Source organism: Lampetra fluviatilis, chromosome 26 (assembly GCF_964198595.1).
Source record: "Lampetra fluviatilis chromosome 26, kcLamFluv1.1, whole genome shotgun sequence".
NCBI lineage: Eukaryota > Metazoa > Chordata > Hyperoartia > Petromyzontiformes > Petromyzontidae > Lampetra > Lampetra fluviatilis.
In genome coordinates this window covers 8,419,438-8,446,556 of record NC_136300.1, presented here as the reverse complement: position 1 = coordinate 8,446,556, position 27,119 = coordinate 8,419,438, and the positions used below count along the sequence as shown (strand labels likewise).

The following is a 27,119-nucleotide window of genomic DNA, read 5'->3' as shown; positions in this document are numbered from 1 at the left end:
ATCGGGTACGATCCGGCCATCACACGCGAGTCTTGCGTGAACTTCGTTCCATTCCATTCTCATGCAAATCGCTGGAGCTTATAAAGTGTGAGCGACACCGGACTCGCGCCGCAAGCCACACGCGGGCTTCGTCCAGGTCACCACCTTTCACCCCCCCCTCCCTCGCCACCCCGATACGTGGATTCACCCTCTCGGGCAAACATCGCGTACACCACTACTCCGCCACGACCCCACGAGACATCACCGAGCAGCAGCCGGCATGGAGGAAGCCGGTAACGACAAGGGCCGCTTCCAAGTGAGCGTACAGCCCGGCGAAGATGGGGAGAACTACGCGTACACGGACACGCACTCCAACACCTACTACTCGCGCACGTTCGGCCACAACACCCTGGACCCGGTGCCCAACTACAACTACTACTGCCGCACGGGCACCATCCATGGCAAGAAGCTGCCCAGGCCCAGCATTCACGAGCTGCACGCCACCTACGTCCCGGTAGGTCGGGTTGCAAGTGTCTGTGTGTGTGTGTCTCGGTGTGTGTGTCTCGGTGTGTGTGTGTCTCTGTGTGTGTGTCTCGGTGTGTGTGTCTCGGTGTGTGTGTCTCGGTGTGTGTGTCTCTGTGTCGGTGTGTGTGTCTCTGTGTGTGTGGTGGGGAGCGGTAGTGTAGCGGTTAGCGCGCTGCGCTATGGACCTGGCGACCCGGGTTCGATTCCCGCTCACGGCTAACACCAGTGACGATTATCTGAACCGGTCCTGGGCCTCCCCTAGGTCGACTCAGTCTTAAATGAGTACCTGGTGCGGTGTGTAAACATCGCCACTGGGGAGACAAAGGCGGTCGGGCGTGGTGCTGGCCACCCACCCCCTCGTGTACCGTTCCGGCCTTCATAGGTGCTCGCTAACAGCACTTGCCCCTACAGTCTGTTAAGGCTATACGGGGGATCTTTGTCATCTTTGTGTCTCGGTGTGTGTGTCTCTGTGTGTGTCTCTGTGTGTGTTTTGGTGTCACCGTGCCTGCAACCATTTTCTCCAGCAGCCTGTGAAACTGTTGAGGGCATTTTTGTATTTGTGTAACCTCGGTGGAGCGATGGGCAGGAGTAGCAGACTGCGCTTTAAAATACAAGACCCAGCGACCCACTTGGGTCCCATCTATCCAAAACGTCGTCTATGATGGCGGAGTTTTCGTCCCTTTCAGGGCAGCGTTATTGACGAACGCGTTGAAATGTTAATCGTTCGGGGAGCACATGCATTTGTCCGCTTGAATGGTTGAGTGCGGTGTTCCGTATTCCACTCGGTCCTGGGTCTAGCGCATGCGTTTGCTGCCCTCTAAGGAACGTGCAACCCAAACTTTAGACCACTGCGATCTGCGCTCCAAAAGAGGAGGGAACAGCAACACGACACCAACTTGGCCTCCCAGAACTCCCTCTTGTCGTGCCCAGCAAGATCCCAACATGTAGCTCCTGAACGTATCGCCATGCACAAGCGTAGATAGATTCGTCGCGTTAATAAATGTCTCGTATCGTTAACAGATGTAGACTTCGCTTTGGTTTTCAGATTTTTGACCGAGAGGCCAGTGTTGAAATTGACTCCACTTCGTGGTAGTGGTACCAATTGATGTACTTGTGTGTGGCCCCAAACTTTGGACCACTACGCGTGATGAGCTCTCTCTCTCCAGTGTGGTTATCACATATAACGAGAGCTTCCAAATATAGACATTTCTAAAGTGCAATGTCGTTTTTTTGCGAGCGGTAAAGGCGAGTGGCACGCTGGATCTGAGTCCGTGGTCAGAGCAGTTGATGGCATTTCTCATGATGCCACGGTTACAGCTACCACTGCACGGCGTTCACGCGCTGATATCATTCGGTGCTAGGAATCCAGCCGCAGGGGGCTTTCAAATGACCTCTGCATTATTGGTTTGCTTGTCCCAAGGCCGTAACACATAGGATGGACTTTTTATTAATTTTTTACAATAATGTCTAATAGTGTATTGTTTTACATTGCTGTTTTTTCTTTTTTACCTTTTCTTGTTTCATTGTAATGGCAGAGATGAGGGATTAATAAAGTACAACCATAACCACAATCATATAAACATAAATCTATTTTATAGCAATATATTGGGGGGGACATTTTGAGCATATTTGAATATTGGGGGGGGATGTGTCCCCCCCATTAGATATTATAATTACAGCCTTGGCTTGTGCTATAAAAATGTGAAGGGAGCCGCATTCGCGCGTGCAGTCCTGTGCTTGACGAAGCTCTACCGCGTGCATCCACAACTGGACGAGGGCCTCCACCGTGGGGGTAGTAGGGGATGATTTGGCCATACTTCACCACGCTGGTCAGTGCGCGTTGAAGGCGGAGGGAGCACAGTCGCGGTGGATTCTGCTTCACTGCCCTCTGCTGCTCACAACGTGAACGGTTCAACACGTTGTTGACCGCCAAAACGTTCACGTGAGCAAGCGATGGAAATTCCACATTGCCATGGTGGTTTAACTACCGCCGTTCCTCAATTTACTGAGACTTGACTTACAGAAGCCTTGTTGATACTCGGGTCAAGCGCTGTTTTTAGATTAAATAAAAAAACACATGGCCCGTACGGGGATCGAACCCGCGACCTTGGCGTTATTAGCACCACGCTCTAACCAGCTGAGCTAACCGGCCACATGATCAGTGGGGGTGATTTAGGGTCCCAAACTCTACCTTTGACGAATACCCGGCAATGCCCCCCACTCATCAACTCCATTGAGCGAGCACGCAAACTTCTCACTTTTCGTGCTGTTCAAATTTGTTCGGTGGAGAGCCCACAGGCTTCCTCCGCGAACAATGTGGAATTTTCACCACGTGCTTAGAGAGCCGCCAAACGGAGACGAGGGCTTAAATATAAATGTGTCGTTAACAAAAAAAAAACCTGTATCATGGATGAGATTGGTCGCGAAAGCCTTACCTGTTAAACCGGAGACGAGGACTGTGAGCACGAACTTCCGTCGGCAGTGCGAGGGGGGAGTCCTCAAAGTTTGAATAATTCAAAACGAGGGGAGGTAATATTGAGTCGCATTTGTCTTTAGGATGTTGTCCTTCCCCCGCACCTCCGATTAGCACGGTCGGCTACGTACGGCGCAAACGAAGTTTGACACACGGCTTTGTCTCACTGAAGCGTTACGCGTTAGAATCGCAAAAAAAGCATGGAAGAGTCAGAGGAAGCTCCCAATGGGTGGGTGCGGCCACAAATACCGAGACGAGATCGACCACTGTGACCACAGCCATGGCAGGAGCCATGGCTGTGGTCACAGAACCTTCGTTATTCGCTGTCCTGCCGGTGCACGGCAACGTAACATTGGGCGCGTTATCCATTCACTGTCGGATGGCAGTCTCGATCACAATGTTTTTATGGTTATGGGGGTTGTTTGACCATACTTCACCACGCTGGTCAGTGGGGCGTCGCGAGTTCATAGATCACTCGCAACAGCAGCCGTACCCGGCTTATATGAATGGATACGCGAGATCGAAGTGCTTGATAGCCGCACTCAATTTGAAGCGGTTTTCACTGAATTCGCTGCTGTTGGCCACGCGACGATTTCTGAACCTCCCGAGTCACGGGCACCTCTTGGCGGTACAACGCAAAGCGAAACACACCCGCTCTGGGACTCTTCGTGGACCACCAACGACGTAATACGAGTCACAGTCCTTTGTCAGTGCACCCACCCACACACAGGGGTCGGTCATTGCGACGTGTAACAGGACTCGCCGGGAGGCGAACTCAGAGCGCAGCGCGCTAATCTGCTGCCACACAAATGCCACGATGTTGTTGATATTGTTGTGTACTGACCATCGCGCACTCGCGCGTGTGCCCCCCCCCACCGTGCGAAGCCGGAGCCGACGGGTCTGGCGGGGGTCTACGACGACCCCGAGGCCGGGCAGGAGGTGGAGGAAGACGGCCCCAAACCCCCTGAGCCCATCCTCTTCGGCTGGTTCCGTGGTGTGGGGGTGAGTGGGCGCATCCCCCCCCCCCCAAAACACGTGACACCACCACCCATCATCATCCTGCTGTCAACCCCAACAGTGGTTTCAAATGTGTGGCGGTCCTCACCCACACTGATGATGTCTCAGAAGGCGATAGTGCCCCGCCCCCCTCTGAAATTAAGTGAAGAACACCGCTCTAGGCTGAGAAAACGTGTCCCGGTTCTGTGGAAAAGGAGAGAGGGGGGGATATGGATGGCGGGGGGGCCCTATAGCTCACGGGGACCAAGCGCATTACTGCGCACCTCCTCGCACGTCGAGTTTCACTTAGAAAACAATCGCCCTGGCAGCGGAGCGCCTACCGCCAGCATTGACGAGAGGAAGACGTTGCAAGGCTGTACCTTTATCTTGTTTTAGTCGTCCGACCCTGTGGTGACACCTAGCGGCACCAGTCGATTATCGTCGCGCATTCAGACACCTCCAGAATCTTGAGTTTTCCCCTTCCCGACATTTTTTTGTATCAACCACAGCGGGGTTTTTTTTTTGCTGCTAGTTTATTTTGAAGGTATGGCAACTTGCTAGTCCAATTAGAATCGCAGTATCTCCACTCAAAATTATATTCATCTCATTTCACCCTCTGACAACGCATCGGGTCAAGAAGGGTGACATCGTGTGAGTGGTGCAGCCAGAGCCCACGTTGCAAATTTCACCTTCATATGGCAGCGGATTCAGTCTCTCCGCAGGATGACGATTGTGGAATTCCCACAAACGGAAGACAATGTATCCACCCCTGAGCTATGATGGGATTAGCGGAACCTTCGACTAGAATTTGAACCTGTGACCCTCTATTAATCATCGTCTAAACCCCTCACCAACTCTCTGATAAGCTTTCACACGAAATGTATTTTAATTCAAAGGAATCTGTACCCTGGGTAGTTTTGTGAATGTGACGCTCCTGCCCCAAATTCTGCCTGGCAATTTGGAACGGAAACTTCAAAACATTTTTTATCAGAACGAGAATGGGATCCAATTTCAATCAATTCCCGCCCCCACCCCAAAATAAAACACCGTAGAAATCACATTTATCGTTCTCCTTGGGCACAGCATAACGAGTGGAATGACTCCTAGAGGAGACGTCTACCGTGGAGATGGAGCAAGACATTCAGCGTGTGTGTCGGCGCTAAGCGGATGGCTTCGGGAGGCCATCATCCCTCCCGCAGTAGGAGTCATTGCGTGGCCGATGATCATCCCAATGTTGTCGTCCGTCGCTGGTATCGGTGCTGAACCTTCGTCGTTGATGTTTTGGATGTGTGGACAGATGCGTGTGATGGTGAACATTTGGGGAGTCCTCATGTTCCTCCGCCTGCCGTGGATCACGGCGCAGTCGGGCATCGGTAACGCTTCTCTCTTTTATCCACCACCACCACCCTCCACTCTCGTAGCATCGCTCAAATAAGGGGTAGTAGGGGTATAAGAAAAAAAAAGGCAGCTCACCCCAGCCGTGCCTGAGTACGATCTGTTATGAGTCTTCGGATGCTTTTGAGGTCAGGTCACTGCTCACGTGTGCCTGGGGGCAAGGGCCAGCAACCGTTGAGCCCTACTCTCAATTGCGACAAGAAACCAAGCACCACACGCCTTGCAGCGAACCAATGATTATGCAGATTAGATGTGCTCATGTCTGCTATGGCTCCTGTTCACAATTGCACTCAAAATAAAGTCGCGAAACTCCCTTCCCGCGGGTGCCGAGGAGGAGCCGTGCCGCGGCTCGCCAGGAAAATGCGATACAGCAGAGTGCGGACTCGTTACCATCCGTTCCTTCTATATGGGACAGAGTGGTTGGTCCCCCCCTCCCCCCCCCCATGAACTTGTAGATTGTCTCCGGGTGCTCGTCCCACACACGTACGAACGCCGCCGCTCATTGGCTGAAATCACCAAAAGCTCCCTGCACCTTTCGTGCGATGCAGATGGCGCAGCGGTGCGTGGCACGAATAACGCTGCTGTCTAGATCACTCGTTATGACTGCAGTCAGCGATGTGTGAACCGATCCGAGGCATGCCCCTTCACCGACGAGCATGGTGAAGTGTGGTGAGAACCCCCATGACCGACATGATGTGGGTTGGTCTGAATCCAGCAGTGGATTGACGAAGGCGGCTCTGCATATGTAGCTACTAGCCATTTTTTTTAAGGCCTCGACACAGAGGCGTAGTTTCTCTTTGTGCCTATGTTTGCTCTCTCTCTATGTATATCTGTGATATCTGTCTGCTTATATGTCTGTCTATGTTTCTGGTTCTGTGTTTAATCTCTCTCTCAAATTTAGCATTCTCAGGAAGAACGTAATCAACCAGATAGGGTGTTGACTGTTATGTTATCCGACTCTCTGTTATATTACATTACATTTCTAAGTATACTAGATTTGTGTTTCTATTTAATTTATACCTGATGATTGCTTGTGTTGCAATCGAAACGTCGATTGCAACACAAGAACCAAAGAATAATTCGGATCGTGTTCACATTTCCCGATCGCTCACGTGAAATGCTATCGTCAGGTGCGTTGGAGCTTACAGAAGTGACATCCCTCCCCGGCGGCTTGTCACGAGTTGCCTGAGCGAGCGCGGAACGACTCTAACGAGCGATCTCCCCGCTCCCCTTGCCCAGGTCTCATGTGGCTGATCATCATCATCTCCTGCAGCATCACCAGCACGGCTTGCCTGTCCCTCTGCGCTGTCTGCACCAACGGCAAGGTGTCTAGAGGTGTGTGCGTACACATATACACAGTATGTGTATGTATATAACGCTGTGTCCGAGCCATCTCCTCCTGCTGCTCATTTGAGCATCGGGGCACTGGCGCTCAACTTTCACGTCCACGGCCGCCGCACCGGTGGCAGAGAAGTTCCACGTTACCGCGGCGGGAGTTCGACGTCTCCTCCATAGCACACGCGTCGCTGACCTCTCCCACCGGAGTGGGGACTCGCTCTTAACGACCCCCCGGGGTTTTGCAACTCGCCACCTTCCCCGCCTCTGGCCCATCGGTTACACGGCCCCCTGCCACGCGCGTGCACGCGCCCTGCCACGCGCGTGCACGCGCTCTGGTTGTAGTTGGTAAGGGCCCCGTGGGTGGCAGGGCGCGTGGATCGCTATTGGCGCTCGTGCGGCTGATCGCCGTGTCTCGCGTTGTTGTTCTTGTTTCTGATCGCCGCGTCTCGCCCAGGCGGCTCCTACTTCTTGATCTCGCGCACCCTCGGCGTGGAGCTCGGAGCGCCCATGGGCGTCATCTACAGCTTCGCGTCCTGCGTCTCCATCGCCTCGCACACCGTGGGCTTCGCCGAGACCCTCAGGGACATCCTGCACGTAAGGACAACCACCCACCCACCCGTCCACCCACCTGTTCACCCAACCACCCACCCACCCGTCCACCCACCTGTTCACCCAACCACCCACCCACTGAGCTGCACAAAGACATGGGGTATCCCCGCGTAGCCCCTAACGCACTGTTTCGCCTTGTTGCATACGGGCGGTCGCGCTCTGACCATCCCTGCGCTTCCGCTGCCCGCACGACGCGACGACAGGGCGGGAATCTGATCATGGTGGACAAGGTGAACGATCTGCGCATCATCGGAGTCATCGCCGTCACCTTTCTACTCGGCATCGCGCTGGCGGGCTTGGCCTGGGAGAACAAGGTGGGTGGCCGCGTCGGCATCGCAACCTCGCGAGGACATTTACACTTTGCGGTTGAACATGTGGGAGGCTTTCGCGAGCAATATCATCCGTGATACAGGTTGTTTTTTGTTTGGGTTAGATCGCGTTAATATGTGATAAATGCGTCGCTAAGCCCGCCACCACCCGACACAGCCAACTAGTAAGGGTCGTCACGTAAACAGAACGTGCCAGTTCGTCACTAGTACAGCACTAACCGGTGTGTTGGAGAGCCAAGCCACGACATTTACAATCTGATTACGACGTTTCGCCAGTAATTACAACCGGCATCATCAGGCAGCAGCCAGACTTTTTTGGAGAAGTCCTCCTGCTGCGTTCCTTAAATCGAGGGGTAGACGCGATGGCGTCACACTCGTGAGCCCTTCACGCTAGAAGGCCGCTTTCACGCGCAAAGGCCAGCGGGTTCGTCTCTCGCCAAAGTCCAGTGAGTGTATAGGTGTCGCTGTGGGTACGGTTTTGGTGTCCACGTGTGGGTAGCGGGAGCTTCAGTGGCGATTTCAATGGGAATTGAGCTGAGGCGTATGGGGATTTCCGCTGCGGTCTTGGCAGGCAACAGCGGCGCTCTGTGAATAATTTGTCCTTCGTTTACTCACCACCTGTGTGCCGTGTCGCTCACCACAGGCTCAGCTCATCTTCTTCGCGTTGATCATCATCGCGCTGCTGGACTATCTGCTGGGGACCGTCATGCCTTCCCCCCTCGATAAGCAGGCCAAAGGTTTCTTCGGCTACAACAGTGAGCGCCTCTCTCCGTTCCTCTTCTTCTTCTCCTCCTCCTCGTCGTCTTTGTTGTTCGAGCACCAAAGACGGTGGTCGAGAAAGGGCCGTGGGAGCAAGGGGGTGGGTTGAGGTTACGAGACACTGCAGCCACAGGACACGCGATCGCAGTGGCCTCTTCGTTGCGAGGCCACCGCGCGGGCCACTGGCGGCCTCTGGAGGCCTTTAGTGCGGCCGCTGACAATACACAACACGTGACAACACCTCCATCATCATCATTAATCCCAACAATGCTTTCAAATGTGTGGCGTGGTGACTCACACACACTGTGCGACTTACTGGCGAAACGTCGTACTCAGATTGTAAATGTTGTGGCTTTGCTCTCCAACACACCGGTGTGCTGTACTAGTAACAAATTGGACACGTTCTGTTTACGTGACAAATCTTACTAGTTGGCTGTGTCGGGTGGTGGCGGGTTTAACGATACATTTATATTTTTACGCGATCTAACCCAAAAAAAACCTGCATTATGGATTCTTCCAACACGTCTACTCGGCTCGGAAGAGTAGACCAAATTACCCGAGTCATTGAGCCATAAAATTTGACGTCAAACTTAAGCGTCGACCGGCAGGAAACGTTTCACCGATGTCCCGGGCGCCTCGAGGCACGCCCAGGGTCGGATCGCGGTTACGAGGGGCCGAAGGCGAACGAGAGCGAAGGGCCTAAGTGATGCACAGGACGTGCAGTATTACATATTACAGCAAAACACGATGGAGTCATCCAACATATTTATTAAAGTAACAAATTAATTCGACCGGAATGTTAATCCGGCCCTGATCGCGCCACACGAATGGCTACGCGGTGTAAATAATAAACTGCGGTGATGGTAGTGATGATGATTGATAGTGATGATAGTGATGATGATAGTGATGATGATGATAGTGATGATGATGCCCTCTGCTTCACAAGCGACGATGGGTTTTTTGTTGCACGCCTTAGGGGCAGTCCATAAATGACGTCACGCACCTAGGGGAGGGGCAGACATTTGTGATGATGTGTAACGAGGGGGGGGGTTGAGAAATGTGACGTCACATCAAAATGTGCAACTTTAAATAAATATAGAATTGTTATAGCAACACTAATTGTTATAACAACACTCCTACAACATCAGAGTGCAGCACCACATTAAATACGCACTACAATGACAATAGTTAAAAGAGATTTGAAGCATATTTTATTTTTTAAATGGAAATATGGTTTTGGGGGGGGGGGGCAGAGCTTTGTGACGTCATATTTGAGGGGGGGTCTGACTTTTTGTGACGCCGTGTGACGAGGGAGGGGGGTAAAAATCGTCCAAAATCGCGTGACGTAATTTATGGCCGGCCCCTTATACTTTTTACACTCACGCCACCGATCTGCGTTTCCTTTTTTTTTTACAGCAAAAATCTTTAACGACAACTTCACCCCGTCTTTCCGCGGGCCGTACGACTTCTTCAGGCTGCTGGGCATCTTCCTGCCCTCCGTGACGGCCATCCTCACTGGCGCCAACATTTGTGGAGACCTGAAGGTAGAGGGAATGCCGTTCATGCCCGTCAACTTTTACTTAATCTTCCACACAATGCCACGTAGGTGTAATGGATTCCGGAGACACTTTGTAGATGCAACTTCTTTATTACAATACACCACTCCAACAGTCCTGATACACTGTTGCAGCCTAGGGACACAGCCTACTTCTAGCTTGCCTGACACTGGCTACGCTCTCGGGTCCTCCGGCTACAATTACCCTAGGGGAGGCTACCTGACCCGACCCAGCCAAGGTGCGGTTCTAGACTCTGGCTTCCTCGGACCTCGCCCTTACAAGGGAGTAGAGCCGGGAGTCCCAGAATCCCACTACTGGCCCACGCAGCGTCCCGGCCCTTACAAGGACAAGCGGGGCGAGGGGGTCCAGGGTCCTAAGCTGGCTGGTCTTCGTACTTCGTCTGCGACTGGTCCCGATCGGCTGGGGAGCGGCCCTTTTATCCCCCTTGCCCATCGAGGGGTGGGGTTGCGTGGGATTGTAGATCCCCCGCAGCCCCCCGTTGGTGGTGCCAAGGGGCTCAGCTGCCTAGGATCCTGAGCCCCCAGGAGCCCCCCCCCCTCTTGGGCTTGCACAGTGGCCCCTCCCCTGGGGGTCCGAGGTACCCCTGCAGATGGGCCCTGTCCACCACTGCCGGTATGTGTGGCCCATCTACGGCACTACATAGGCACCAGGGTTGCCACCGGTCCCAGTGTTGGTTGTTCCCCGGGACGTCTACTTTTTGATGCAGTCATCTTGGGAAAACTGCATGCAGAGCCGTCCCTTGGGTACATGGAGATGCACCGTGATTGCCCCGTGCCCCGTGCTTTAGGGGGCCCCGTGCTTCGACGTCATGGTGTCAGATGCAAGTGTTGGGGGGGGGGGCACGGTGGGATTCCCCCTGGGCCCCGCATCCCCCCTATGGACGGGCCTGCCCGTATGTAAACCCAGGACATTACAAGTCCTGCTTTTTGTCAATTGTCTAACAACAACAATGACAATAATACTCTACTCGGGCCAATGAACGTGTCGTTCTCCCCTCTTTCGTTATCTGTGAGATATTCTCCCGCGATTTCCCAGTATTTCTCATTTGTACCTCTGGCAAACCTCATGAAATGACAAGTTGAGCGCCGCGTCATACTGACATAAGAACGGACATGCAGAGGTGCGGCCCGCTTGCTTTCTGGGCTTTCGTGGGCCAGCTGTCAACGTTTTCCCTCTCGGACACTAAGCAATGGCCTTTGTTCTTTTAATGTGTAATGGGTTCCGGAGACACTTGTAGAGGTAACTTCTTTATTACAATCCAACACTCCAACAGTCCTTTTACTCTGTTACAGCCTAGGTACACAGCCTAGGTACACAGCCTAGATCCACTACTCTGGCTACGCTCTGGAACTCGCCCTCGCAAGGACATAGAGCCGGGAGTTCCAGAGTCCCACCACTGGCTCTCACAGCATCCCAGGGTCCTGAGATGGCTGGTCTTGGGTCTTGAGCTACAACTGGCCTCGATCGTCCAGGGAGCTGCCCTTTTATGCCTCGTCCCCACGAGGGGTGGGGCTGTGTGCGCCCCCAGATATTCCACAGAGCACACACAGCCCCCCCCCCCCCCCCCCGTTGGTGGCGCCAAGGGGCTTATGCGTCTGGGTTGCCTGGGAACCCAGCGCCTGGCGCAAAGGGGCTTAAGCGTCTGTATTGCCTAGGGTCCCAGAGCCCCCAGCAGCCCCTCCCCTCTTATGTCACTACTAATGCAAGGACGAAAAGGAAAGCAGAGGCAGTGTAGAGAGAGGGCGCTTGCCAATAAACCAGGTGCGTTTATGACAAAATCTGCTGATGACACCCAGAAAGTTGGAACCAGTTGACGGTCGGCTTTGCCTAAGCGAATGCTTGCTGGCGGGTCTCAACGGCGAGTCGGGACAAGATGGGGGCACGTCCCCAACCGTCGGCGACTGCGGCAGCGTCGTTGACCATTCCGTTGAGTTTTGTTTGTGAGTTGAGCTATTACTGGACCTCTGTGAAAAAATAGCTTCATAGCTCATCGGACTGCTCCAGTATAAATACATATTCTGATCCTGCTTTGTGCACCGCTGCTAAGTGAGCGTCGCACAACGGCTTCCGTTGTGGTGTTTCTTCGTCGAGTAAAAAGTCACCGTTCCTCGTGGACATTTCTCCGATTGCTTTCCACCTTAGGAACCAGCCACAGCCATTCCCAAGGGGACCTTTCTGGGCATTGCCGTCACAGGATTGTCCTACGTCATGATTTCCACCACCATCGGTGAGTCATTCGCTGCATATATAACCGATGCATAACGTGTAATTATATAAATGGATAGCGTGCCTTTCATGTTGTGTTTAGTATAATCTCATCTTAAATGCATTTTTTTGGATCAACACACATCCTGCAGACTCAATCTTTACTCAACTTCGTCCTTTTCTTTCAACTGCAATTTCGCGATAAACTGGTGTCGCTGTAATTCTTTATCTGCTCGTGTTCACCGCCCCTGCTTAGCGATAGCGCAATGATCGATAACCCCCCCTTTCCCCCCTTTTCACCGGCACATCCGAGCTACGCCAGCGCGTGGCCCTCTCAGTTACAGGAGTCGTGCTCTGCCGGCTCTTTGCCTCATCGAGCACGCAACCAAATGGTGATATTTGCCGGTCTTGCATCTCGGACCTGTGCTCGGGGCCAAGCAAGCGCCTAAGGGTGGGACTAACGACTCTTTGTTAGCGCGCCATGAGGACACGGCCATCACGGCCATCGTCCGTCTCGCAAGCTGCGTCGGGCCCAGCGCATTGCACTGTGGCCCCGGCGCAGCTGCCGGTCCCCACTGCGCTGTGAAAGGGAAAAAAAGGTAGACGTGAGATGTGGAGCGTGCGTGACCCGCGCTCGTTGTTCTTTTACCACCCCCACCAGGCTCCGTCGTGCTGCGAGATGCCACGGGCAACCTCTCTGACTCCCTGTCATACGTAGCGCCCCTGATAAACGACACGAACATCACGAGCACCGCCATGCCCACCATCCTCTCCACCGTGCTGAGCAGCACGATCAGCTCCACCATGGCGACCGCCAACTCCACCATGGCGATCGCCAACTCCACCGTGGCGGCCGCGCGCGTATGCACCTTCACCAAGACGGGGTGCGATCTCGGCTGGAACTTTGGCGTTTGCAACGCGACTACGACCATCGCTCCTGGCTTCAGTCCCTGCAGCTTCGGCTTCATCAACCAGTACCAGGTGTGCGAGAGAGCCGTCCCTGGCCTCGAGCCGGTGCTTTGCCGGCGTTTCCTCTGTCTTGCAATGAGCGTGGGCAGGGGCCGGGGTTTAACTGGGCGCAGCAGCCGCTTTTGTGGCTGTAGCCCCAGTGCCTCAGATTTTAAGGGACCCGTTCAGTGATGCTTGAGACGCAACACACGCCAACCACCGCCACGATACATAATAATATACGTAACTTTGGTGATTGAAGCCGTAAATGTTAGTGTATGCGTTGCTGCTGGTTTTGATTGAGCCTGCTGTTGGTATATATCCCATTTAAAAACCAGAACTGAACTAACCAATGTGAATAAGAACAGGGAGTTTGGCCATTAGGTTAGGGTGGTGGTAAAACTGGCAAGGGACGGTCGTCAATTTGGTCCTGAAAATGGAGCAGTGCTCTACAGGCCTGAGCTATTGATGGAAATTACATATTGGCATACTATGGGCCAGTCTCTTCATAGGGGCAAATCACTCTTGACTTCTCGCAAAAGTGGTCGTAATTTTATTGATCTCAGAGGAATGATGGATTGAGTCCACTCCCAATGGGGATTTGAGTTATCTCTTTTGTAAGTTGAGTTTACCCAGCCGAATTGTTACTCAACTAACAAGAGTCTTTTGCCTGCAATGTAAGATCCAGCTGCTGACCTACGAGGCTTTCAGTGGGTTAGCCCCACAATATTTTCAGGAAATTATCCACTTTTATACTCCAACGATCTCCCTGAGATCTTAGGATCACCTTCTTCTCAGTACTCAGAGGCCAAGGCTTTGTTCCTGGGTTGATCGGGCTTTTGCCGGTGCAGCTCCCAAAGCTTTGGAACCCCACAGAATGATAGGACACACGTCGGCCGCCCTCCACGCCGCTGCCGATAAGAGGAGTTCTACCATACCGCTTGTGGCAAAAGTGGTTAAAAGTCACGATATTATGACGACGCGCGTCGCTAAGCGCTGTGCCCATACCTGTGGTGCCTAGGTCATGGCGATGGTGTCTGCGTGGGCCCCCCTCGTCTACGCCGGCATCTTCGGAGCCGGCCTCTCCTCCGCTCTGGCCTCTCTCATCAGCGCGCCCAAGTGCTTCCAGGTGAGGAGAACGTTTGGCGGCGGCGGTCTGTTGCCGGATTTGCTCTGTTGGTGTTACGCGCTTCCTGTGACCAAATCACACGGGTCGTGCCCGATCTTGTCACATCTCGGAAGCGAAGCAAGGGGGAGATCCTGCGCAGCGCTTGGACGTGTGACTGCCGTGCATGGCATAGGCGTTGCAGGTTGGGTTGCCACCTTGTCCTGGTTTTCACAGGATCGTCCTCTTGTTGATCTGGCTGCTGTCTTGATAAATCTGCCAGTTTTCCTGCGACATTCAAAGTCCCAGTATTTTTCAGCTGTGCATTACTACGCCACTCTAGACAACGCATGTGCACGTCGTTCTTCCTCTCTTCTGGTCTTGTGAGAAATTATTTTAGCTTCCCATCATATGCCATGACATGGCAATCATAGTTGCAGACCACTGCAGGGCGCATTCCAGATGATTTTCAAAATTCACTGTTGTACTGTACCACGCTCCCACATCTATGGTACGCACATTCACCAACCCACAATGACCAGCGTGGTGAAGTATGATACAAAAAACCTCCACCACCTGCAACAACACAGGGAGGCCCTCATCCAGCAGTGGATTGACAACAGGGCCGCACGTGTACACGTTGTGCTACGCGATAACGGTGCGGTCCACTGGTCTACTTGCAGGCTCCCGTTGGACTGTCGGTTTGTTTTTGTTGCTGAACTGTGTTGTGCTTCCTGCAGGGAGTGGCCAGGGATAACATTTACCCTGGAATCGCGATCTTTGGCAAGGGCTATGGCAGGAACCAAGAGCCCGTTTTTGGGTACCTGCTGGCCTACACCATTGGAATTTGCTTCATTTGCATTGGTAGGTCTGCTTCGCGTGTTCCCCTCACGTCCACGTGTATTTTTTAATCTGGTACTTTGTCAAACTTGCCGACCTTACAGAAACAACATCGAGGCAGGCCGGTGCCTGCCCAGGTGAAGAATTTACCCAGATTGCTTCAGACTCGCGTAGAGACCCACAGTCACGCATAGAGTGCTTTTGTGGAATATTGTAACTAGAAGGTGGAACAAGAGAGTCAAAGTTGATTTCCGTCTGCTCAAATGAGCATTGAGGCGGTACTCATTTTATAATTACAACCCTGGTCGGTTGTGGAATTTCCACATCCCTATGGCACAAATTGATGGCTATCCCACAAAGTTTTGACATCACATGGCATCATGACATTATCGTGGTTTGCACACGTGACCAGTAATCTCGATATCTTGTCTCCAGGTCTCTCCACTCTCCTGTCTCACTTTGATCTCACCAATATTAATTCCTTGTTCAGAGCACTCCCACCTCTATCTCTTGCTCATCTCCCATCTTACTACGAAGCTCCATCCCTTCATACCTTGGCGAGCCATATCTCTTGGCGCGTCACTCCAAAAGCCTTCGTGGGCCCGGTGTTTCCACGCCGGCTGCCCATCAACGAATCAATCTTGGCATAGAGTGCGTTTCGTTGAGCAGGTGTTGCATTTATGCATGTATGTTGAACTTCTTTCGCACCGTACATAGCCTAGCGTGCTAATCGGAGGTGTGGGATGCGTGTCGACTATAGCGGTGTGCGGTGAGGGCTTACGGAGGCCGCCGGTTTTAAACGGGATGGGTGAGCAGACGTCGTTCTAACAAAAAAAAACATTGTGTCGCAGCTGACCTGAACCTGATCTCGCCCATCACGGCCTGCTGCTTCCTGAACACCTACGTCATCCTCAACTTCAGCGTCTTCCACTCCAGTGTGGTGAAGGCTCCAGGTGAGCGGGGGGCCCGTCCACTTGGCGACACATCTCGACCGCTGTCGTAGAAACAATGATGGTGTGCAGAGTTAAATTTTACATAAAAACATTTAAATGGAACCTCTCTTTATAAATGTCGTTAGGTTTACAGTGCCGCCGGGGCGCGAGGTGTACATGTTTTTTTTTGTGCATGCAGGCTGGCGGCCAGACTTCAAGTACTTCCACCCGGCGATCGCCATCATCACCATGGTGTTTGACATCGTCATCATGTTCCTGATCCTGTGGTGGGGAGCCGTCCTCTCGCTGGGAATCTGGGTCGTGCTCTACTTCTACTGCATGTACAAGAAGCCAGGCACGTTGGAACTCATCGCCCCTTACCAACTTATGCATTTTCCCCATAAACTAAACATGTAAACACACCCTGTTAAACCCAGTTTGTTTATTTCTAAATTATACACTGTCCCTCCTCAGGAGGAAAACAAACCACAAGCAGAAGTCCATTCCGCATCTCCCAATAGAATAATGCTTTATTCCTTGGGCCAATTTGGCTTTCCAGACCAATGTAATCCAGCAGCATTTGGTTAAAGCAAACAAAATGTGGATTAGTTTCGACCTGCTTGGTCTCATCAGGAGAGTCAGGCTTGTTTACAAAAAAAGATCTGTTTGCCAAGACAAAAAATGTAATGTGTTTATTTCTCATGCAGAGGTCAACTGGGGTTCATCAGTGCAGGCGATGGGCTTCCAGACTGCTCTAGCCACAACACTGAACTTGGACAACGTCAAGGAGCACATCAAGGTCTTCAGGTAGAGTTGTTATCACATCACGCCAGGCCGAGACTACAGTGCTGGCAGTTGGGCAGCTTGAATCACGGAGCGCGGACACTGGGTTCTCGTTATAAAGTCATCCGTGTGTTACTCCAAATTAAGATTGAATCATCCGTGTGTTGTTTGGTATTCGTGCCATTGTTACAGCAGCAAGGCTATCACGAAGTCGCTGTCGCTCAAAGTCGAGTACCGTCTGCAGTAGTTTTACAGCGGGGGATTGGGAGAGAGGAGAATCAATGTTGCCGTATTCAGTCATTTGCGAGTAACTTTGAAATTTGGCAAATACGGACCGTGACGCAGGGACACGTGGCCCACTCCTTTCCCGATAACGTCACAGGATCTTCGTAGTCCACCATGCTGTGGAGCGGACGGCACGCTCTTTGGTTCAGGCACCTGTGGTATTAATTGGGGTGGCCAAAGTCACGGTTTGCGAGATCCGTAGATAGCTCCACGCGCGTGTCGCGGTTGAGCCGCGTCGTTGGGCACGACATCTGACGTTTCGCTCCACGAACCCCGGGAGCTTCTATCCATGCCAGCACGCGGAGCAAAGCGCCCGCGTCGCGCCGAAAGCACGCGGCGCAGCGCGAACACGCGTCGGAGGGAGAGAGCCGTGCAAAAAAATCTCAAAGGTCGCAGCGACGGGCGCTGCATGCGAAGAGCTCGTGTCGACTCTTCTAACGAGCCCTGTGACCCGACCGTTTCCTGCAGGCCCAACTGCCTGGTGCTCACGGGGCCTCCGCACCTGCGGCCGGCGCTGGTCGACTTCGTGGGCACCTTCACCAAGGGCGTCAGCCTCATGGTCTGCGGCAACGTCGTCGTGGTACGTACGCGCGCAACGGGGGGAGGGCCGCGTGTTCAAAGCAACGTTGCAATGTACGCGACGATGCAACCAGATTTGTCGTCAGTGGGGTCACATGGTTTGTTCTCTTGTAAAATGTAACTGAGCTTAAAGGTCATGGTTTCAAATTAACGGTTTATTCGTGCTCGGTATAGAAGGTGGTGGTGTCTCCGCACGTGGGCTGTAATTAAGCACAGTGGAGGCGAGGGTTGGTGGATCGCACCCCTGTTGTGAAACTCCCTTTGTGGATGTTGTGGAAGCCATGAGGACGTCGTACAGAAAAAACGTGGAATCCAACCTGTTTTGTCTGTACGGGATTTCTCCAGGTGCTCCGGTTTTCCTCCCACATATAAGCACTCATGAATTGGCCGACATCACCTTAATATAATAGAGAATCGCAGAGCTTCGGAAACTGTTGGCACCGGCTCACCACATGGCTGCCTTCCTGCTTGTCTGTGGTTCCTCACGCCTCTGAGTCATTCGCTACGAGAGCGAGCAAACACCGTGCCACGGCGCGTTATAAGTTAAACTAATCGTTTTATTGTTACTAAGGAAATGTTTCACGACGCTCATTCTCACGAAGTGTTCGACACGAAGGAGTGAGTGGAAGCGGCGTTTTTCCTGAACCTCCCCCCCCACCACCTCCCCGGCAGGCGGGCCCCAACAAGAACCAGATCTGTGACTTGCGGCAGACAGAGCACGGCAAGTGGCTGCGGCACCGGAACATCAACTCCTTCTACACGGCGATCGTGAGCAACAGCCTGAACGAGGGCGCCTCTGCGCTGCTCCAGGTAACGAGGGCTCAGGCTTTAGTTCCGCCATGGCCCGGCTGGAGTGCAACAGGGGATGACGGCCAACCATGGTTGGCCGTGTTGCATAGGTACAGACGGTCCCCGCTATTTTACGACGCAATGCCTTCCGGGAATCTCCGTCGTAAACCGGGCCATCATAATCCGGAGACCGCCTGCACTCGGTTGTCTTCCTGGCAGAAGCCGTTGGCGTGGAAAGTGGAAGTGACGACGCAATCCCTAGCACAACGGCTTTTTAGACAGCTAGAAGGATCTTCTCACTACGGCATTCGTGTTTACTTTGACTTACGACCCATTTTCTCTCTCGCTGAATTTAGGATCGTAGGTTGATAAATTAATGACAGCATTGTAAGGGGTTATTGTGTACTCTGGCCCCAGGCTCGTCACTCATAAGTTAAGATGAAGTACGTTCCCAGATGTTTTGGCCCAACGTTCCCTGTTGATCAGGAGATCAGAGCAGCTGCCCTGGAGTAGCAGCCATATCGACCAGGGGGGCTAAGACGGTGTCAGAGACCTGCACTGGCACCACTGAGGGCTTGGGTTCGAACCCAGGATGGTGCCTGCGACTACACCAAGTTCTCAAGTGCAGCAAAGTCATGGCTTCAGCCAAGTGACTTTTTACTCAATTAGGCATATTACAGCTCTGATAAACATTTTTAATAATAATTAATAATCATACACTCTTTCTTCTCCACCTGATGACGACCGCTTGTGTTGCGATCGAAACGTCGTAGTGTTTGTTATTTTCTTTGAACCTATCTCCGTGACTTTACCGAAAGACCCAAAGAATATACACGTGAGTTTGAGTCACATTTTAATGCAAATACTTTTTACAAGGCACTTACGACTGGTCCAGGACATGGTCACATGTCGGGCACCACTCACGTACGAAGGCCAGGGAACACATTCTTGTTCCAGCTTGCTGCTTCATCTCTACACTACTGCTCCCATTCCTAATACACACACATACCAGCCTTTGGGTGGTGCTGGTGTGATCACGGTGTTTGCGCCAGGCTTGGTGCACATTGAGGCCATGCGGAATGGTGGAGGATCTCTGCACAGATTGTTCGAGCGGTGCGGTGCCGCAAACAACTTCCCGTTTAGCTTGCGCGAAGTCCGCCGTGCGTGCGTGCGAGCAGCAATCGCGTCGCGCCAACCCAGGGTCTAACGGGCGCATCGACGATGCCCCCCCCCCCCCCACAGAGCACGGGGCTTGGCAAGCTGCGTCCCAACTTGATCTTCCTCGGCTTCATGAACTCGTGGCTCGGAGAGGACCCCGCCACCGTGCACGACTACGTGCAGATCATCCAGTGAGTGCCCCTTCCCGCCCCTCGCCAGCGCACGGTCACCTCTCACAGTGCCTCACGGGAAGGATTGTACATTCATAAAGAGTTGTGCTTTAAGCAACACGCATGCTGCTTAGTTCAGATAAAAAAAAAACACTTCTGAATTAGCTTTTTACTTTCATAACCTTGCTGTAGCGGGCTAGTGGATACGACACAAGATGTACAGAGTGGTATTCTGTTGTTGCACAGCCTATGATGTGTCATCTACTAGAGATTTAGTTGTAAATGATGAAGCTGCACTCACACACCCCACTCACCCAACCACCCATGTGTACGTTTGGGGCGGTGGGAAGTTACGTGCCCCAGGATCTGGATGGAATTCGTAAGCTGTAGCCGCGCACAGGACGACAGTGCTGACTTTACGCTCGTACCTTCTGTGTGCAGAGATACCACAGGTGTGCATTGAATGCAATTTGGTGGCAGAGTTTTTAAGTGCGCACGTGAAACGTTTGCGGGACGGATTTTGCAATTCTCCTTGCTTTTTCGCAGTAACGTGTTCGACTACAGCATGGCCCTGGCCATCCTGCGCGTGAAAGAGGGCCTTGACATCAAGAATATGCCCGAAGTTCAAGGTGAGATATCTCGACGGAGCACGGAGCTTCACGTATCGTTCTCCCCTCTTGCGGTGCTGCGAGAGATATTCGCCTTCCCACGATGTGTCCTCGTTTTTTGTACTTCAGAGGTGGCAACCCCCAACTCCCTGCTCAATCAAGTGTGGGGGTGGGTGCTAATTTACACTTTCAGAGCTTGAGAAGTGGTGGAAGCACCACATTACAGGCAGTCCTCGACTTACGAACAGCCGACTTACGAACACCCGACTTACGACCACCCGACTTCCAAACACCTGAATTGAAACGCGGAACTATTTTGTTCAGTGGGAGCGATCCTCCGCGAGATGTAATGAGTCAGCCTTGCGCTGGGAGTGAGCGTTTGTGTGTTTGTGTGTACGTGTGCACGTGTGTGTGAAAGTGTGTGGGGAGCGGTAGTGCAATGGTAAGCGCACCGTGTAACCAACCTGGTATCCCGAGTTCAATTGCCACTCACGACCAAACCAGTGACGATTATCTGAACGTGTCCTGGGCCTCCCCTAGGTTGACTCAGCCTCAAATGAGTACCTGGTGCGGTGTGTAAACATCGCCACTGGGGAGACAAAGGCTGCTGGGCGTGGTGCTGGCCACCCACCCCCTCGTGTGCCGAGCAGGCCTTCATATAGTTGCTGCTTGCTAACAGCACTTGCCCTAACAGCCTGTGAACACGACAAGGGGGATCGTTGTAGTTAGTGTGTGTGTCTGTGTGTGTCTGTCTGTGTGTGTGCGTGCAATTGTGGTTACTCATTGCGCCCCTTCCGACAAGCAAGCCAGCATCAGGACTCCAGGTAAATGAAAATAAAACAGATTTTATATTTTTATATTTGTGTTACTTTATTTTACGTGTTATTTACTGTAGAGTATGTATTATAGTGTCACATGCAAATTCACATTTCTTCTTATTTATGAGTTTAACGATGCTTCCTCTTTTTGTTGAACCGTAACACATTTCATAACACCGACGGTATTGGCATTTACAGTGAGTTAACGTGTTCTGACTTACGCACCATTCCAATTACGAACGGGTCTCAGGAACGAATTGTGTTCGTAAGCCGAGGACTGCCTGTAATAATGAAAGGAGTCTGTGGGGACGACCACTGCGAACTTCCAACAAGGCGGCACTCACTCACTTCGTCAATTCTTGAGTAACGATGGGCTGAGCTGAACACCGATCGGGAATCGCTCGTGCAATTGTTTGATCTCGAGTCCGGCGCCTGTGATGGAGACACCGGTCCATGCCAAAATAGCATCTGGAAAAAAAGGCAACTTGCACTTAATAAATCAAGCGACCTTCACGGGGAGGCCCTCATCCACCGGATATTTTGACGGGAAGGGGCTGTAACCTGCACGCGCATGCTGTTCGCACCCAAAATCCACACGTGGGGTTAAGCACCGAGCACGTTTTTCCCCTTGCTCAAATGTTCACACCGCACACTGTGTGTCCGCTGCCCCCTGCAGTCAACATGGCTTTCCAGTTCGATGGCAGCGGCGGCGGCGTTGGGAAGGTGTCCGGACTTGTCGCGAAATCGGCGTAAGTACTGCGTGACGGCACAAACCCGGCCGTACGGATGTAGACAGCCTACAGGATAAAGAGCTGCTGTTTTTTTCGACACGCTCATAGGCCGTGTACTCCAAAGCGAACGCAGTTTCTCAACCGAAGCGGAGTTGAGGCTGGATAGCGCTTGGATCGGTCACCAACATGTCTAACAGTTGTTATAGGCGGCGGGGCTACTGTGCGGAGAGCAGAGGGTAGTGCAGCAAGTATATACTTCTATCAATCCGCACCGACCAGCACGGTGAAGTATGGTCAAATATTGTCCCAACCTTACACAGCTTGGGTAGGCCCTCATCCAGCAGTGGCGCGACATAACGGTTGTTCGGCACACATTATACGTGACAATTTTCTGAAGGAATTAATACAACTAAATATGCAGCTTGTTGCTAACCTCACCAACACCGCAGCGTCACTCACACGCAGACATCGCGAGTCGCCGCTATTTGGTGGAAAGTGCTGCGGCGTTGTCATGGGCAAGTGTCGCACTGTGAACGGCAATTAATGACATTTTCCTTTCTGTGCCCATTTTGTGTTCCAGCTTGAGCATGGACGTGGATCAGACCGAAGGTAACGAACCCTCCCCAGGGTTGCAGTCGCCACTCTGTTGGGGCGTCACCCCAGGGCTGGTCGCGGGGCCTTCGGTGGCGCCGGTCCACGCCACCGAGCGCTGCTGCGACTTCACTCCTTAATGTTTTCACAAACAAGTCGCTGTCAACCTGGCCACGAGACTTATTGGAATACCAGCCGTGACCGACACCACTGAGCTGGGATACCTGAACTGGTCGTAGGGCACCCCCCCCTCCCTTTTCACCAATCCGTAATCTTACCCCTTGCAATGCAATGTATGTACGTATGCATGTTGAACTTCTTTCGCACCGTACGTAGCCAACCGTGCTAATTGGAGCTGCGAGGGAAGAACAAACTAAATACAAAAAAGCAGTTTTATATAAATTGGTTTTCAATCTAGACGATGATTTAAAGGTGCATCGCTCCAGTGGCTTCCTAATATCGGAAGGAGTGTTCCAGACGGCCGCCGAAGCGCACCCGCAAGCGCGCGACGCGGTGACCGTCTTCACGTCTGCGTTTACCTTTGCGGAAAAAAAAGGTCGACCGTGGTTGTGAAATTCTCTCTCGGCTCATCTTTCTCGTCCGGTCTGCAGACAAGAACGGCGCGCCAGATGCGATGCCCCAGATCAGCACCGTGTTCCAGTTCAGCCAGGGCAAGAGGACCATCGACATCTACTGGCTCTTCGACGATGGCGGTTCGTCTCTTTGTCTGTGCAGTAACGGCGCGCGAGTCTATGGGTGTTCTACGTAGCGTTGGATAGTAACAACGTCCCTCGTGTTTATTTTTTACCACGCTCGTTTGTAGACCAGGGAAGCCTCACGGAATCTCACGACTCATGTAGGAGGGTCCTGCCGAGTGTTTTACTGTCAGGGCCGATGGTTGCTGCTGTGGATTTTCATGCTTGCAAACTTGAACCGGCGGAAAGGGGGTATTTACAATTCTGTCAATTTAATTTCATTTTCCATAGTTGTTAATCTACACAATATTCATACAGTTTGGACTTGTGAAGGTATTAATGCTAGTGTCTACGTGTTATTACATCGCGTGGATTGTGAGAGGTGGTGGCGGCTAGGAGAGGCCTTCATCCAGCTGTGGATTGACCATGGCTGATTGTGATGATGACGTCGATGACATTTAGGTTTTCCATTTTTAAATGTGTTCCTGCCGCTTTGTGAAATGTTCACGATGGCTGCCGCCGCCTCTCGCGTTGCTCTCCCACAGGCATGACGCTGCTCATCCCCTACCTGCTGAGCAAGAAGAACCGATGGGGCGAGTGCAAGATGCGCGTCTTCATGGCAGGGAAGCTGGACCGGCTGGAGGAGGACAAGCAGAAGTAAGGCTCCTCCACCCGTGCTCAGACACTCACGGCTCACACCCCGAAGGACCACGATTTCAATTTATACAGTGCTCGGTTCAAACGCCCCCGCATACCTTGCATCACATCCCAACTCGACGGTTTGATGCCCTGCTGTAGCTTGAGCCTGGGGCACTTCCCCACCCATGTCAGCAGTCCCTGTGTGGCATGAGGTAATGAATGCAGCACCTGCCTGCGAGTGCCAGTAGGGGGCCACGCTGCTATTTCTTTTCTCAATCGAGTAATTTGTGGTGTAATTTTTCAAATTTCGTCAATTCTGGACCGTGATGCTGACCCACGTGGCCTGCACTGTGGGTATCGTACGGGTTACCATATCACCAGGTCACCATTTCACCAGGTCACCATGTCACCAGTCACCAGGTCACCATGTCACCAGGTCACGGCATTACCCAGAGCATCCCGCTTGCGGAAGCCCTCCTGCCAGCAGTGGCACGAGCGAGCAATTTTCAGGGCCGCGCCTTTATCTTATACCGCCAAGTACAGAGCACGAGTAAAATGTGGTGGCGGGAGTGAGTGACGGAGCGATGATGCGCTGCCCCCCTCTCTCCATGTCCCCAGCATGTCGCGGCTCATCGCCCGCTTCCGCCTCAACGTGGACGACGTCATCATCCTGACGGACGTCAACAAGAAGCCACGTGCCGACAAGTGAGAGATGCGTCCCCCGACGTGTGAGCGTGCTTCCAGCCCAAGGCCGTAATTATAAAATATATTGGGGGGGACACATCCCCCCCAATATTCAAATATGCTCAAAATGTCCCCCCCAAAAATATTGATATAAAATAGATTTCTGTTTATGTGATTGTGGTTATGGTTGTACTTTATTAATCCCTAATCTCTGCCATTACATACCATGAAAGAAAAGAAAAAACAGAGCAATGGAACACAATACACTATTAGACATTATTGTAAAGAATAAGTAAAAAGTCCATCCTACAGTATGTGTTCGTGAATTTTTAAATTTAGATTTTTTTTCTGGGGGGGGACCCCAGACCCCCTGGAAGATTTGGTCCCCCCCAATGTTGACTCCATGGCTATGGCCTTGTTCCAGCCAATCAGCGAGCATCCCTACGCTACGTGCGGGTTGAAACCGGAGCGCCCGGAGAAAACCCCTCGCGTGCGACGAGTAGACATCGTTTGTGGTATAGCCGGAATAACTGTCACGATAACTAATAACTCCTGTAACCGTCACAATAACTCGTGTACCCTCCCCCAACTGCTCCTGCGGCCCACAAGGATGAAGTACTTTGAGGACCTCATCATGCCGTACCGGCTCAACGACGGATTCAAAGACCCCGCCGAGGTGGAGCAGCTGCGCAAAGATTGCCCCTGGAAGATTTCCGACCACGAGATTCTCACCTTGCGCGAGAAGGTCAGCGGCAATCGTTCGCAAAACAACACACATTCGGCCGAAAGTCCCAACCATTATTTTTAAATCGGGGAGGAAGCGGGGCGGGGGTGTTTGATAAGATTGTGAAAGTTACCGTTTGAGCTCCCTCGTGTGTGTAAACGGGTGTCGGTTAACCGTGTTATTACATTCTGGGTGGGAATTTCTTCGGTCGTCCTCTGCGGAGATGGCGCAATGAAATCAGCTCGTGCGCAGGGGCCAGATGGGTCGTTGCATTGCACGACAGAGAGAGATGGTGATAGTTTGGGGAGAGGGTGGCTCCATCCACCAGTTGATGGATCATGTCTGGCTATGGAGGAATTAGCTTAATCTATTTGTATGCATCCTTTATTTAATCGGGATACGTAATAAACCCATTGAGACGGATATATCATCATTGCCTCTTTCGCAATGTGAATTTCATTAAAACAACTGGCAAGTAGAGGAAATTGAAAAAGGTACGCAGGATGCGATCAAATATAAACAGTCGAGAAACATTCACAACAAACATGGCCAATCATGCCGTCAGGAGGCCACGCGGTGCCAGCATCAGGGGGCACCGCGTGGGCCCTAAGCGGCGCCTCCTAGCGGCCGTGGCCGCGCCCCAAGCTCACGCGTTCTCTCGGTCTCCCTCTTCCAGACCAACCGGCAGCTGAAGCTGAACGAGCTCATGCACGAGCACTCCAAGGACGCCGCCCTCATCGTCGTGTACGTACACCCCTGACCGCTCGCACACTCCCGGGCGCTCCGACGTCTCGCGATAACGTACCGCGTGAAAACACAGATCCACGTTGTTCGCCGCAATGCCGCGGTAGGGCGCGGCCGTTGTAGGCGCCTGTTATTGTTAGAATGCTGGGTTGTGTGATTATTAAATAATCGATCACTCAACTGATTAATTATCGGTTCCATTACGAAGCCGGATAGCACGAACATTGTTGGAGAAAAAATACATTTAGCGCTTCCGCTCCCACGTGGGTGCCGCTGGACGGGAGGTGGTGGGCAGGGCTTTGTGATGTCATCGGCATCAATGGGCCACGTTATGTTGGGCATGGTTTGGTAGGGGGTTTCCCAACATCGTGAAGAAGGATGTCTGAAATGTTTTGTCGATGAATAGGCCCAATCGTCCCCGGCACAGCCGGCAGTTCCCAGCGGCCCTGCAACTCCTGCAGTGCAAACAATTACCAATCAGGGCACCCGAGTTTCAGTGGAATCTGGGTGCAATGAATATTGTATTATACGCAGGTGATCTCGTCGTGGCACTGCCCGAATAACGGGGGTGCACCCGATCTCCACTGAGATCGCGGAAGCCAAGCAGGAGATGAGCCGGGACAGCGCCTGGATGGGTGACCACCACCATGCGTAAAGCAGGAGCTGCTGCTGCAGGGTCTCGTCAGTAGAAGGCAGTTGCAGCAGAGTCCAGCGTTGCAGTGTACTTCTGTGCTCCCTCATCCACTCTCTCCGCCGTCACCAACACGCGATGACTGGTGGGGTGAAGCATGGTCAAATCACCCCCACGATCCACGTGGCGTGGTAGCGGGGGGGGGGGCAGGCAGAGGTTCCCCATCGCGGGTGCTTTACGCGTACGTGCTCCGCAGTCTGTAGCGCGAGGCTGTGTACGATCCGTGCTGTCGCTGTAGCTGAACACGCGTGCGTTTCCGCGTATTGGTTTGTGCCGTGCAGGAGCATGCCCGTGATCCAGAAGGGACGATGCCCGTCGGCGATGGGCATGGCCTGGCTGGAGGTGCTCAGCCGGGATCTGCCCCCAGTGCTCATCATGAGGGGCAACCACACCAACGTGCTCACCATCTACAGCCAGTGA

General features: G+C 52.7%; 1 protein-coding gene and 1 non-coding gene across 2 annotated transcripts; one reads left to right on the top strand and one right to left on the bottom strand.

The window, feature by feature from the left end:
- Positions 1–259: 259 nt before the first annotated feature.
- LOC144942142 (solute carrier family 12 member 3-like) lies at positions 260–27,119 on the top strand. The gene is made up of 27 exons (XM_078868903.1): positions 260–493; positions 3,863–3,979; positions 5,271–5,346; positions 6,608–6,703; positions 7,161–7,300; positions 7,519–7,629; positions 8,288–8,399; positions 9,820–9,947; positions 12,123–12,207; positions 12,847–13,166; positions 14,155–14,262; positions 14,979–15,102; positions 15,930–16,031; positions 16,210–16,365; positions 16,718–16,817; positions 17,547–17,655; positions 18,330–18,467; positions 19,689–19,795; positions 20,321–20,403; positions 21,877–21,949; positions 22,512–22,540; positions 23,134–23,235; positions 23,763–23,874; positions 24,475–24,561; positions 25,150–25,285; positions 25,941–26,008; positions 26,981–27,119. Exons 1-27 carry the CDS (start codon positions 260–262, stop codon positions 27,117–27,119), a joined length of 3,192 nt encoding a protein of 1,063 aa, XP_078725029.1.
- TRNAI-AAU (transfer RNA isoleucine (anticodon AAU)) lies at positions 2,583–2,656 on the bottom strand. Its single transcript has one exon. It is a non-coding gene; the product is annotated as a tRNA-Ile (tRNA).